The 15957-nt window shown below is 32.0% G+C and overlaps 1 protein-coding gene across 8 annotated transcripts in view; it reads right to left on the reverse strand.

The window, feature by feature from the left end:
- LOC143243814 (uncharacterized) overlaps nucleotides 1-15289 on the reverse strand; it is a 67141-nt gene extending 51852 nt beyond the window's left edge. Inside the window, exons 1-4 of one of the 8 annotated variants that reach the window (XM_076487507.1) lie at nucleotides 15010-15264; nucleotides 14364-14509; nucleotides 9164-9268; nucleotides 1468-1589 (exon numbers count right to left, since the gene is read on the reverse strand). In XM_076487507.1, coding sequence (XP_076343622.1) covers nucleotides 1468-1519 — 52 coding nt within the window. In that variant the 5' untranslated portion in view covers nucleotides 1520-1589; nucleotides 9164-9268; nucleotides 14364-14509; nucleotides 15010-15264. Of the gene's footprint in view, nucleotides 1-1467; nucleotides 1590-9163; nucleotides 9269-14363; nucleotides 14510-15009 lie in introns of all 8 variants that reach the window. The other 7 variants (XM_076487524.1, XM_076487515.1, XM_076487499.1 and 4 more) reach the window with 7 other exon arrangements.
- Between the last annotated feature and the right edge of the window lie 668 nt (nucleotides 15290-15957).

The raw sequence follows: 15957 nt of genomic DNA on the forward strand, positions 1-15957 counted from the left end.
ACAAAAATACACTCGAAAGTAAAAATAATTATTTTTGTGCGTTCTAAAATTTAACGACATCACAAAAGTGTGTAACAAAGCTGTCTCGGAGTAAACATAAACACGTTTTTCTTTTACTTTAAAATTACAAGGGGCTATAGCAAGGCCGAACCTGTCAACTTGTGGTTTAAAGTTGCAACAAATTTTTTCTAGCTTCACATCATTATAACACGAAAAGAAGGCTGTTTCAGAACCCACTTTTCCTCAGTATAAAGCTGAACACATATAATAAATTAACATAAAATAACGCGTCGACAAAAAATATTTGTATTTGCGCAACAGACGTTAACGCGTAGGCGAATTTCAATGCAAAAAAGCACACATTACCATAGTAACAGCCCTAATAGGATCAAACATAAATCTTAATGGTACACTATGCCCTATGAAGTAAAATTTTTTGAGAAAACTTATACACAGCGAGAGATGAACTAAACATTCTGTTTACTGACGATAAGTAACAAATTAATTAACTTCCAGCCTTTCTAATGTCCAGTGTTAGTTTTTTCAATTCACTGGAAGTTGGCACAACTTTGCTAGCCGCCTAATAATGACAAGCACACGCAAGTAGGTCCAAAAACGTTTCTTTGGCTCAAAGCGTTTAAGTTCATGTATACGATAATGGTACACCATCCTGACAAACTTAATTTACGCTGAGGTAATACGGAGTTTTTATACATCTGTATACGTTTTGAGCCAGCATATAACGAAAAACATTTACCCTACTGTATCGCAGTCTTTCCATTCATAACGACAATAAAAAGGCCCACGAAGGTGCTTTGAAAGACAGCAATGATGCAACAAAACTACACGTACTTACTGGCTTAAAGTAACCTTAAAATGTTCGTGTGTCGATGAAAATTGATAGTGTACGTTTAAATGTCGTTACTGACACGTCTACGGACTATCACAGATGAAACGAAAAAACAAATAGTTCGCGAAAAGTTGTTTTCTTAATGAAAAATGGTCAGGTGGGTTAAGGCGTTTAACTCGTAATCTGAGGGTCGCGGGCTCGAATCCCGGTCGCACCAAACATGATCGCCCTTTCAGCCGCGGTGGCGTTATATGTTACGATCAATCCCACTATTCGTTGGTAAAAGAATAGCCCAAGAGTTGGCGGTGGGTTATGATGACTAGCTGCCTTCCCTCTAGTCTGACACTGCTAAATTAGGGACGGCTAGCACAGATAGCTCTCGAGTAGCTTTGTGTGAAATTCCCAAACAGACAAACAGACAGTTTAAGCACATTACAAAATAAAAACGAAGAATTTAATATTTTAGCAAAATTTTATATATATGCACAACCATACATACATATGTACCACATACAATTATAGTTAATCTAAGAAAAATGGATAACAGTTTTTTATGAATTTTAGTTTTATACAGCGTTAACCATTTAACTATTTTGAGAAAATTAAACAAGTCATACATTTCTGCATAAAACTACAACGCACAGTCATCGCTTCCTCTTCCAAGGTCATACACCAGTTCTTCAAACAATCTTTGTCACGTGCACAGTGTCACTGGTGGCTGTATCCCTTGGGATATAAACTATGTAACTGTTATAACATGTATGACGACCACTAAATTACTGCCTCGAGATGTTGGTACGTAGTTTTAACCAACATTTAACTTTAGAAAAATAGATTCACAGCATAATAAAAACACAATATTTAATACAACTAAACTGTTTATCGATAAAAAATTTAAATAGTGAACTTTTAGTGTATTAAACGTATTAAAACGTGTACAATAATCAGTTTATATCTTCAACTTTGATATAAAGAGTAACTCTTAGGCCTCGCTCAAGAGCACTGTATGTATCACTTTTCTTAACCTTAAGATGACCTACGAAGGTCGAAACGTTGTTCTCTCCTTATCAGTAAGTGTTAATACCCATATCAGCCGTTCTGAGATATACTGCATGTATCATTTCTTTCATAAATATTTGGTTTAAAACTAGTTTAACAAACATAAAAAAAAAAACTATATATTTGAAGATTACCCCACCCCAAAAACATCAACCTTCCTTTTGGGGAGGGGGGATTATTGTGCCGAGTATGTGTTCAAGTTTCTACCCAATCACTGCAAGTTATGTGCAAACTTTTTTTGAATTAGTGTGGTATTACTTAACTTTTAAAGAATCAAACATGGGTAAGTTCATAATTGTTTCACTCGTATAGAAGTATTAACAATAACAAGAGGCAAAAGTGTCAAATTCTACTCAGAAGTTAAACTGCACTTATAGAAACTATCCTGATAATTATTAATACATCATATCAACGAAATCATGACCCAATTCGCAAATGGTAAAACTCAATTTTATTATCTGTAAAATACCCTCTTCTTGACCGTAAAGCTAGGTCCCTTCAAATCATCTTGTTCTTATTACTTTTTTACCCCACCACAACCCATTAGGCCACGAGCAAACTTTTATTTTTATACATTTTTGATAAAACAAAGATTTTTTTCTTTCACATTTAAGTACTCAGAAAGTTTAAAACCAGATCCTGGAATTGCCAAGTTATTCTGACGTTTACAACTGAAAAAAACCAAAAAAAACACGTTAATCTGAAGAAACAAAGTACGTAAAAAAGTATTACAATATTGGTGAACATGGTTTTCCTTCCTCGGTGATCAAGACGAATAACCAATGTCTGAAAGACAGCATGAACTGTAATAATGAATGACTTTAACAACACGTCCAAGGAAGCAAACATTCTTCAATTCGTAAGAATCGGGCGTTAAAATAAAAAACTTCAACACTGACTAAGAAAATAATAGTTAAAAAATATTGTTAATGGTTTGTGTTACCTTGTTTTGTAACATACAACACACATTATTCAATAATAATCTTGGCATATTTTGTAAAACAAAGTCGTTGCATCACAACAATGTAACATATAACTTTTAACCTTCAAATAATTTTCTTGTTCAAATTGTATACCACTCAGACAGCGAGATCCACATATTGCATCATACGAGTGGTATTACATTTTTCCTTATTACAACACAGTGTAATTATAGGGGAAACGTTCTTCCAAACTACGGTCCCTTCAAAACCACTACTAAAAATCTTCATTTTTCAAAATGGCTGACAGGTTAACATTCAGTGCAGTTTCAGCAACAGAACTTTAGTTTCTTTTCTCAAATCTCATTTTATTCTCATTTCCTCACCCATTTTTGGACAGTTTCCCTAATCATGACCTAAATTCTTCCCAGTACCTTTTGTAAAATACATTTATTTAGAAGACATTTAGTCCTGTGTACCAAGAACAGGCAGAAAAAGAAAATTGGAATAATTAGTTTTCTATTTAAAATATAAAGTAAGTCCTAGCAGTAATTAGTGGTATTAACACCAACATTAACAGCATTTTTAAGACTCGTATGTTATCAAACCCTGTAACCAAGTAACGCAAATAAAACATTTTGTGGACCAACAGCTTAGAAAACTGCGTTAAAAGTTAATAGAATCCATGCAACACCACCGCTACAACTAAAGTACTTTATTAAACTGTTTATCCAGTATACCTTCTTGTCTGTATGCTAAGATGCTTTTTTCTTTTTTAAATAAAAGAACTTGTTTTTCTATATTATTGTGACTTCCCACTCCTGTTACAAGTTTGAATAAATGGCTTAAACTGGTAAGCCATAACAGCCCGCGAAGATTAGGCACAAGAAATACGAGAAAGCAATTTGAAATGTTATCAACCTTACTGTTATAGGCTATCTTCCATAAAGTTCAATACATGTATATATTGATGAGATACTACATTTAATATAGAGCGATAGGCAACCTTAGGATAACAACTGAAAGAACTAGATCAGCCAAGACTATATAACACAAAACTGTGCATTCACGTCTGTTTGTCTGTCCATTATCTAACTACTGCGTCTCAATCAACTTAGTAGGATATTTTAAAACAAGGAGTATTTCATGACTCCCTGCAACTCCACTGTTGTTGTCATTCAGCAGTTATTATTTTTGATGTAATGTTAATTACAGTAATAGATGTCGCTGCACCTTTACACTAAAAAAACTTTATTAAATTTTCTATAACGTGGCAAATGACTGTCAATTCATCAATCACGTGAAGAGGTTGCACACGTTGTACATCTCTGTGTATGTATAAATAGTTACTTTATGGTTTCCCAAACAACTTTGTGGGTATACACAAACCACACTTAAGTGTGTCAAGATGCCCAAACAAGTTTTGAAATCATATTCACGAAAATGAAAACTACAAGAGAAAAGAAGAAATAAACAAGTTAAGCTTGAGACAAAGGAAAGATAGCTAGAAGACACAAGCGACACCTGATGAGACAAAGGAAAGATAGCTAGAAGACACAAGCGACACCTGATGAAACTGCTGCACCACAAGAAGGATTTGGTTTGTTTTGAATTTCGCGCAAAGATACACGAGTGTTATCTGTGCTACCCGTCCCTAATTAAACAGTGTAAATCTAGAGGGAAGGCAGTTGGTCATCACCACCCACCGCCAACTCTTGAATTACTCTTTTACCAATGAATAATGACATTTATCGTAACTTTATAACACCACACGACTGAGAGGACGAGCATGTTTGGTGTGATGGAGATTCAAACCCGTGACCTTCAGATTACGAATAGTGTGTCTTAACCACCTAGCCATGCAGGGCCACACAAGAAAGAAGTCGTGGTTCGATGATAAGAAAACCAAAAGGTTTAGTTGCAAAATCTGTACTCAAAGGCCAGTACTTAGGATTGTGAAAATGTAGATACACGTGTAACGACTACTGTTGAAACATTGGAGCGTCATAATGTCTGCTACATTCTTTTTCAGCTAGATTTTCTTTCCATATATAGATATTATAAAAAAAAATATCTGTACATAGTTATATTAGCTTGTTTCTTTATTTGACGTAAAAATACCACTATAAAGAGCAGTAATAGGTATGAAACCACGACAGCTAAAGTCACTGATTAATGTACAGCACACAAAAACACAATGGAAAATATGTTTTTAATAGTCAAGGTATGATAACTAAGTACTTTGCTGTCTCTCTCTCTTGTATAACTGTACAGTTAAAGTTTACAAATAAACTTAGATGTTTCATCCTTTGTTGGTATTTCAGCCCATTAATAGAAACGAGTAGGTATACAACGGTATTGTTTGTTGAATTTCTCACAGTCATTCGAGGGCTATACAACCCAGCCGAATAAATTACAAGTAATAGACTAGGGGGAAGGCACCTGGGCAATACACCCACCGCCAATTCTTGGACAACTCTTTACCTCTCATAGCGAGACTGACCCTAACACCATAAAATGTCCCCAACGGCTGAAAGGCCGAACGTGTTTGGTAACGGGAGTCAGTCTTGGTCGGCGTCAGGCAGACGTCATCGCTTGATGATAAAACGATATAACAAGGATTTCTAAGAATTTTGAAATAGTAAAAGTAAAAAAATGTACAACTTAGTAACCTCACTACATGTATGCCACGATGTAGGAATGCTTAACTTATACCTTCTTAAAATTAGCTATTGTTTACTTCTTGAATGTTACATATCTTTTCTAAGAAAATTAAAAGGTTTCTCCGAAGTTGTGATTTTTTGTTTTCATGAGGCGAAAAGTTGGTTAACGTCGGTTACAGGACGAACAGGTTTTATACTAGGACTCGTACCTTTACACTTTAATCACTTTTCACAACGTGTCGTATACAGAAATCTTGAATATTACTCGTATCAAAATTTTTTATTAATAATACAGGGTGTTCGGAAAGTCACTGTGCACTTATATATTTATTAACAGACACGTTTCAACATAGAATACAGGAGGTAAATATGAATGACAATTATAAACAATGTTGAAAGTGACCCCCGTTGGCATCAATACAGGCCTGGATCCTTCTTATTTTGTTTCTAAACACCGCTATCAGTTGCTGGCTTGAAATTGAATGAATGCTGTTGTCGCTGTTTTCAAAACTGCACAGTGACTTTCCAAACACCCTGTATTAACTAAAATGTAAGAAAAAAGGCACTTAGGCCCAGCTTTCACAAAAACTCACTTTTCTTTCAGATGTTCTTGCACAAAACTTACCATCTAATGTTGTTTGCTTAAAACCAGATTACATAATTTAAGTAATTTGAAAACAGTAATTCACCACTTACATTGAATAATCAACTTTTAAATACACAATATTTTCTGTTCACTCTTTGAATAGCTGTGCTTATTTGAAGTTCTCAATTTTTAAGCTTGAGTAATTCACAATTTACCCTTATATTCCCAATATGGGTGTACCCATATTTAATGTTGTTTCTTAGCATAAGTCTGCACTTTCATTAATTAGTTTTACAATGCCTTAAAAGAACCACAATTTGTTTACCTTCCATAGTAGTTAAATAGCTAAGCATGGTAAAATTATAGTTTAAACTATACCCATAAACTTCATGACTTTTCAAACATACAGCTAATAAACTGTGTATGTCTGTTGTATAATGTTCACTATACTTTCTGTAAGTTTTAAAACAATAAGTTGTGAGCTAGCTAAAAAACAAAGAAACTGTTAAAACTTTAAATCATACACATAATGCTTTCACACTGCAATTATAGAACTGCTGGGATACATAACATAAAAAAACACTTTCATGAGATAACACTTTCAGCTGAGATAACAAAACCAAATGTTGACAATATCTGTTGATAACAAGTTGGCAATGATCTGTGTGGGAAAGCTAGAACCTCTTGTATTCATTTTTATCTCATCCAGTAAAGTTAGCCTATATCTCTCACATATCTCACGACTTAAAACTACTCATGTTACAGAGACACACTGTAACCAGGTCTGGATGATAATTTGTTTATGGATTAGTTCCTCTACTAGGTAAATGTTAACATTGAAAACTGTAAAACAACTTGTTCTACTAATGTTTATAACGTATTTTTTGTTGTAAGACATACAACTAAAAATTGATGTAACTTTAAAAGAAATATAAGATCATTTACCTAAATAGTTATAAAATTTTTATAGCAAGAACTTAGAAAAAAATTCATAAAGAAGATGATTCTTTATAAAGGGGCCTCACTTATATAAACAATTTAAAACTTCAAACAGCTTTAAGTGGATAAAATTATATTAAAAAAATACACATAGTATAACATTTGGGCAACATGTGCAGCTATGAAGTATAGGTTACATAATTATGTAACCACCAACACAGCTTTTCAGAAAAATTACACCCATTACAGATGGCTATATCTCAGAACAAAAACACCTATCATTGTCACACTAAAATAAAACACTACAGCTAGAGCTTTGCTTAATAAACAGCAATGACCTCATGGATGTTACAGAATTATATTTATTCAAGACAAAGTCTAGAATGTATGTTCCATGTATGACAAAAGTGACCAATATATTACATAACCACATCGAGATATATCATCACGAAAATAAAAATACAAAAAAAGGAAAAAACAAATGCTCTTAAAAGTTGGTTGTGTCATATTCAATCTGAAGTAAGATGACTAATAAATTTACAAAGATGCAAGTTTTTGTTTATTTTGTTCAAAATTTTCACTTTTAAATACTCTCTAAAACCAAAATTTAAATCTGCCCCAAAAAAGTACTTTCATTATTCTTTACTACATTGGTGTTACTGAATAATTAGACTAAACTATAAAAAAAAATATGTTAAACTTAGGCTAAAGAGTTACAACTATGCATTAAACCTAAGTTACAGTCAAACTTAATTGTTTGAACAATTTATTACTCAGCAACTCTCTGTGACAAGGTGCTCACCACAAGTTCTGTCATATGCTTATGAATGTTAGATGAATCCATAAAAAAAAAAAAATTCTTTTTTATGTTGATCCATGCAACTACTAAAACAACAGCCAGAAGATATCTTACAGGACAGCCACTATATTTTGTCTACCATGTACATGTAATAAATGTCCCAAGAATGGTTAGTACTTGTTTTGTTTGTAGTTACAAATTTTCATAATTGGCTATCCATGCTTTGCCCACCACAAGTACTGACACCTGATTTCAAGCACTCTTAAGTCCACAGACAAACTGCTGCACCATTGTTGGATCAGTACTGATGTAATAGTTTTGAGTGATTGAGAGCCAGTGGTAGTGCATGAAATAACTAGCTTTTATGTATTTTGTAATCTATATTCTGTTGTTTCCTTAATGTTAGATTAACTAACAATAATAGTTAAAATGTTTATATGTATGTGTGTGTGTGTACATTTGTTTTTATCATTTTTCAAATTGTATATTACATACACATATATTTAATTTTGAATTTTATTTTACATTATTAAGGAAATGTGATTTTGACAATATAGCAGCTGGAGGCTGGCTACCTTGGGTCTCTATTTGGATCTAATGATGGTAGACCTATAACCGTACAGGAGACAGACACATGAATGACACTAAGTAGCAGTCGTTAGAACCGAGGTTAGGCCTACCAAGCCACTGACAGATTTGATATTTTATAATAGCAGCTTAAGCTAAGCCTTGGCCAGTTGAGGTGATATGAGCATGTTTAACAGATGTATATAAAAAACAAGATACCTAAAAAGATGGCTCATAGTAAGACCATGGGTGAGATGTAGACAAAATAATGAACAAGCAGTTGAAAACAGAGGAACAAGGATACCTGGATAGTAGTGTGTGGCCAAGTTTTATCAGGTGATGCAGTTGATACTTTTAGCCTAACATGAAGAAAAGATTTTATCTTATTAGCTCAGTATACAGATTTAGAACTAATGTAAATTTTGAAAGTTGACCAAACCCAGTGGGATAGTGTTAGGTTTATGGCAAAAAGTATCACTAACAGTGAAGGTACAAAGTTCAAAAATCAACGTGTTCCAATTATTACAAGTAGAAACAGTGTAATACATTATGTGTGTTAATTACTGAGTTATTTCTTAGTTCTGATCTATGTAGATTGCTTGGTTTGATCATAAGTTAAAGATCCACCATAGTGATCAAGTCCTACACAGAAGTCTTGTGCTATCTTCAGTTCCATCCTGCTATTTATTCCCACATCAAAAATGTTTCAGATGTTGAGCCATTTTATTTCATACTTTTAAAATGAATGATTTATTTTATTAAAACACTGCAACAACTTACCAGATATCACAGGCATCGTGACTGGAAGCTTTGACATTTGAGCACATATCTGAAACTACTGCTGTGTGACATTCGAGTTCAAAACCTCAACAAGTTTTTCATCTTCTGAAATTGAATGAATACAGATTTGTGACAGTCAACTAAACAAAATTAATTGTTGTATTAGGTATGGTATTTGTTCAGGCACTTTACAAAAGATTTAAGTGATGGCTACATCCATCTTCATTTCTATTCTAGATTAAATTAATAGTACCTAAGTACATTATGAACATTAAACAAGCAGTCAGGTCTAAATTTATGTTCAATTTTTTTATTTGGTAACTTAAAAGATTTTAAAACTTCTCTGACAATAGATATAAACATTCTGATTTTATGAAAACTAAATAATTTCCGAGCACTTACTTCAGTTATCCAAAAACTTATCACATCCATAATAACATATTAACAGCTATACACACTTTATATACAAATGTTTATTGCCACTGCCCTTTGCAAGTTTCTCAATGAGCTATGACAATGCTTATGAGATTCACCCCATACATGATTATGTACACTATTTCATGTTCTATTTTAAATTATCTACTTTTAACAATATAATAAAATTTTGTTAAATTGCAAATATATTCTTCAAGAAGCAGAGAAATCAATTTCAAGAATTGTTTCATAAAACTTTACAAAGAATATTTCTATACAAGGTCATCAAGTGGTTCTCCAGGTCAAATATACTTAAAGATCATCCTTTTAGACTTATTGTTTCTAAGATATAGTAGTGTTAATAATTATAGAAACACTGGTTAAGCCTAACCACAACTAGAAACTTGGGATGGGGCAAACTATAATGATATTGTACAAATATGTAACTGAATATATTAGTATTTCATTTATTAGGCCTTTACTCTCTATTTTCTTATACAAAAAGGCCTGGTCAACATTATATCATACTTTATTGCTGGCAGATCACAATTTTCTTTCAAATACCCTTTAGATTGTCATTCAATTTCACGAATTGGTTCTATGCCTCCTTCTCATGCAAATCAATTTCTTTAGTGGTGTTCAGGTCTAAACACTGGTCAGTGCTAGTGTTCCAACTGTTCTCTCTCTCCTGGTAGGTTTGTAACACATCTGTCAAGTTTGTACAAACACTATCCTAATAAGACAGGGTAGTTTTACCATACTCATGAATAGTCCTTGTAATGATAATCTTCCTCACAACTGAGAGAAACCTCAGGTTCAGACATATAGTACATGTGCTTCATTAAATGACCAGTGGCATGTAGCTACCACATGTGGGACATGACAAAATGAAGAAGCCCTTTCAAGAGATCAATATATTCTGAGCTTGTTAAGAAAAAATTAGAAAGTTTAAAACTTCTAAGCCAAATACTATTTCCCTAACTATTTTAAAGGAGATTAAAGTTTGAATAGGAGTCAGTGATATATCACCCTCTGACTGGAAGGATGACAAACAGTTCCAAATTACCATAATATACCACTCTCTGACTGGTAGGATGACAAACAGTTCCAAATTACCATAATATACCACTCTCTGACTGGTAGGATGACAAACAGTTCCAAATTACCATAATATACCACTCTCTGACTGGTATGATGAGAAACAGTTCCAAATTACCATAATATACCACTCTCTGACTGGTAGGATGACAAACAGTTCCAAATTACCATAATATACCACTCTCTGACTGGTATGATGAGAAACAGTTCCAAATTACCATAATGTACCACTCTCTGATTGGTATGATGACAACCAATCACAAAATACTATACCAATATAGACATTCTATTGTACAGTATGCAACTGCAACAGGTAAAATTAAACATATTTGACTTACTAAAGATAAAGGAAAAAGAAATAACTGGTACAACTTTAAACTGACAGATAGTTGGAAGAGTACAGAAACATGGAAAAGCCAGAGGTTTGGTTAAAAAGAAATTCAAAAGGGCTTATGAGAACTAGCTGACTGATATTAAAACTAATAGCAAGGTTTTAAGTATAATAAATTTAAGTTCCTCTTAAAATTGAGCCCTTAAAGAGTGATGATGGAATGGAAAATACTTTATAGAGTGAGTTTATGTTTACTTGTCTCAAAGGTGAATGTGAAAAGAAAACCTTGAAAGACCAAACTCTGTTGTTTCTGTACATAATGTTACATTAAAAACATTAGGTGAGGATCTGAATGACATAGGCCTGCAACGGTTGTATTGTCTTGAAATGTTTATATGTTCTACAGCAATTCCAGTACGCTGAATCATGTACAGATATTTCACAAAATGTCATAATGCTATACATGAAAGAAAGACCACAACACAAGAGTTCTGAGACTAAAAGATAAAGATTTCCCAAAATTTCAAGATGAACGAGGATGGATATTCATTTTACACCAATGTTACTCCATTTCCTTTTATTTGTTTGTATTTTTGTTAAACATAATTACCACAATAAATTTATTGAGAAAATAATTTGACCTATGCAAGTTTTTTTTCTTCTCAATTGTAAAAAAGTCCTTATGTCAAAGAAAAACCTTATAGAAAATCCATTATTAAAACCAAAACAATTTTTATGAAGTTCAAATTGGTAGGCCTGTGTAATTACACTACTGTGGCTTCTTTGTTGTAAGGACACAATATCTACATAATTATGGAACACATGTGATCATTAAGAAAAAAAACATGGTGAGTGCAAAACACTTCATAACCTCACTAACTACCACTGTATAATATATAAAAACATGTGCAAAATTTATAATTATGGATCATCAAAAATTTGGCATTATTTGAAATTCTTGACATCTACTTTCAGGATAACTCCATCTGGAAGTGTTTAGTTTGAACTTCAGATGATTATAGGAAAGTTGGTTTTGTTTTGGTTTATTTTGAATTTCATACAAAGCTACATTAGAGCTATCTGCACTAGCTGTCCCTAATTTAGCAATGTAAGACTAGAAGGAAGGCAGTTTGTCATCACGGCCCACTGCCAACTCTTGGGCTACTCTTTTACCAATGAATAGTTGGATTAACCATAACATTATAAGGCCCACATGGCTAAAAGGGTGAGCATGTTTAGTGTGACGTAGATATAAACCCACAACTCTTGGATTACAAGTCAAGTGCCTTATCCACCTGGCCATGCTGGGCTGTATTCAAAGTTATACATTGTCATAAGTTATTAATTGTTAGTTAAAGTGTCGTGACATTGACAATAAATGTTAAAGTGCATTGAATTTAGTTTTAGTGGTTAAAAAAAAAAAAAGAGAACAGTTATTAAAAACTGGTTAAATGAAAAACAAATATATACCAATGATATTGATGGTCAATAACTAAACTTACTAAGTTTCTAATGGAAGCTGAAAAATCATAACTAATACCATCTGTGGTCAAACAGCAAAATAAAAATGTTTCAATACTATCCAGTTTAAAAATTATACTCTGGCCATCAAACAACTGATGAAAGACTGACTCGTGCTTTTGTTTTGTTAATGTTGATATAGTAGAGAGATGCAAAGGTCTAAATATAATTAAGAAAAATATATCGTATAACGAATTGAATCTCCAAGTTTTGGGATGTATTTGTTGAAACTATACATGTTACATTTTAGAATATCAGTGTTACCACAACATTGGTTAAGACTATTTTTCCTTCATTTGGTATCCTTATGTCAGATATGCCATTTTAGATAAGTATAATGTATCTTATCATACAACTAAAGAATTAATTACCAACAGTCATTTATTACTGTAACATGAAATAGCTGATTGATCACAATTATAATAAAATGAATTACTGTCATTAAAATAATCAACTAACCAGCATTTGCATTTCAATTTTAAGCTTTCAATTAATCCAACTATCCATGTAATCGAGATATTTTCATTATTTTTAATTAATTTCAGTTTAATTATTAGTGTCATGACTAACATAAATTTAGGTTTCCAATTATTACAAATATCCAAATAATTAAAATATTGGCATTAAGGTAATTCATTATTACCCTCTTAATGATTTCATATTTGTTTAGATACGAGTCAGTACAGTTCAATGATTGGGGTGCTTACATTGTGAATTAGTGGTTTTGGGAGAGAAGAACTGAACAGTAAATTTTCACTTTACCTTACTAGCTCAAGGGTTGGTGGTGGCGCTACTGTAGAACAGCTGCTATATTTTTCATTGGCAGTTCCAAATTAAGAATGGGTAAGTAGCTAAAGTTAACATTACAACAATTTAAAAACAAAATATGATGCCTCCATGGCTAAAAGGTGAGTATGTTTGATGGAAGAAGGAATAAAACTATCTTACAGTAGCACCCAATCACCAACTCTGAAGCTACTAATGTCACAAAGTATAAATTTACCTTTTTTTATTGTGCTATGTCTCTAATTTATAATTGTCTTTAATTTAAAAAAATATATAGAATATTACTACTTTTGTATATTGTAATATATAATTTGTGCAATAATTTCTTTAATGTTAAATAAGTTCTAAATCTACTTTTCCTACATAGTGATGTTTGTAACACCACACCTTTCTGAATTTATGACCCAGTACAAGTTGTTATAGTTACTGGAATGTCTTCATCCTGCAACTCATAGTGAAACTGGGACTTGTGGTTTTACATTGTCATTGTACAAATAGATTATTTGCTTCATAGAGTAATTACTTGTGACCTGGCATTTTTGCACCCAAAAAAATTCTTGTAACTGAAAATTTCAATACCTCCAAATACAAATGATCATTGTAGCTTGGTGGAATTGGTGTGGCTTTGTTTATTGGTTGTTGTTTTATCATGTTATCAAACTTCAGTTGTTAGCTATTTGTAGTGCGATACACATTTGAAATACTGTATTTACAATTTAACACAGTTTAAGGTTTTAAAACATTTATTACTGTACTTTAAAACATTAGCAAGTTGTCAAAATTCTTCCTGCAAAACATAATATGTGAAATACTTTTATAATCAGAATATTCACCTATCTGGCAATGCCCAGTTCCAGCATATGTTGTTAATAAAGGTGTTGGTGAATATATATGTATTATTCACATATACATTTAATTTCAGTTAAAAATGTTCACTATCAGTGATAAAACTTGATTAATAATTAACAAAAGTTAAACCTAAAGTTACAGAACTGCACATAATATTAAATTAGTAAACAGCTATATTACACAGAATAAACATTAACATACTTAAGAAGGCATGCTTATAATTCCTCCACCACTTGTTTGAATGTCATCACTGACAAATAAGTGAAATATATTTATAATGCCAAACTGTTGGTGCCTTTGTAGAAATGGATCCATAGTATGGGCATCAAAACCTTCCATCAGTCTGTCTATTATAATCCCATTTTAATTACTCAAGTGTTATACTCAATATTTGATTAGTACTTAAAAAAGATATACTGTGAAATCTAATTAAAACTAGATATAAGCGTAATATTAATAGTTTTTAGCATTCTTACTATAAATTCTAAACACAGTTAATATCAATAATAACACAATAACTTTAGTAATATTTGATATATATACATATTATTAGTAGTACTACTACTAGTAGTAACAGTAATAATAGTTGTAGCTAATATTGTACTATACAATACTATTACTACTAATACTACTGTAATAGTATTAGTACACTGTATAGCACGTATAAATACAATTTTTATAAAATTAATGACTTCATCACTTTCTTAACTTACTTGAAAGTTGAAGCTACTATTTTTATTACTACTATTACTAAAATACTTAATAGTAACACTAATACTAATAGTAAAACTAAAGGTGGAGTTAATAATAATAGTATTACTAAAATGTTGTTATTAGTAGTACTTACCATTTTAGTTTTCGGGAAGAACAAAATAAATACTTATTTCTCCCAAAATGTAACCAACCGAGTTTTAATTTTACAGTATATAAAATAAAAACTGGCGAAAACAATCAAACAACTTTGCACCAAAATAATAGTCACTGAAAAAGGTCCAACTCTTAAGTTACGTTTTGAAATTTCAACACATAAAATTAGGTCATATACCATGTGTGACTGCAATACCAGTTTCAACTTCCACCCTCACTCTTGAGGGAGTTTAATTTGCTTTGCATTTCAAGCAACTACCACTAGATGGCAAAAGTCGTTTGTTATCCCACTGCTCTCAATACCAGTAAAAAAATTAAAAAGTGACCAACATAAAATGAAAAAATAATATTAATATATTATTAATCTTCATTCTCAATTTCAATTCGTAAAAGATATAAATGATATTGTAGACAATTACGCTTGGCTTAATCTAGTCCACATCAAAACAGTAGCCTTTTATGAAATCAATATTGTTATAAGCTATATTTTCGATATTCTAATTAGGTGTTAGCTAAAGAGCTAAGTTGATTGTTCATTTGTAGTTAATCACAAAACTACGGAACTGGCTATCTATGTTATGCCCATCACAAATACTGACACCCAGTTTTCTAGCATTATAAGTTTACAAGCTTACCGTTGAGTCAGTGATGTTGTTAAATCGAAAAAACAAAATTGTTTATAAATGTGAATAATCAGTTATTAAGAGTTCACAGAAGTATTTATCAAGGAGTTAGTGAACGTTGATTGAGAATTCATTGTGTGAAAGATCGAGTAGTTGTTAATCAAGAAAAGATTGTTCTAATAAAGTTATCACTAAGCTAGTCAAATTTCTTATAAATCGGGTAATGTTTTGTTAAGCGTTATTAGTCTAATTGACCTACAAGAATAGTTCTTAGATGGCCACTACATTTATTGTATCACAGCCGT

This window comes from Tachypleus tridentatus, chromosome 1 (assembly GCF_004210375.1).
Source record: "Tachypleus tridentatus isolate NWPU-2018 chromosome 1, ASM421037v1, whole genome shotgun sequence".
NCBI lineage: Eukaryota > Metazoa > Arthropoda > Merostomata > Xiphosura > Limulidae > Tachypleus > Tachypleus tridentatus.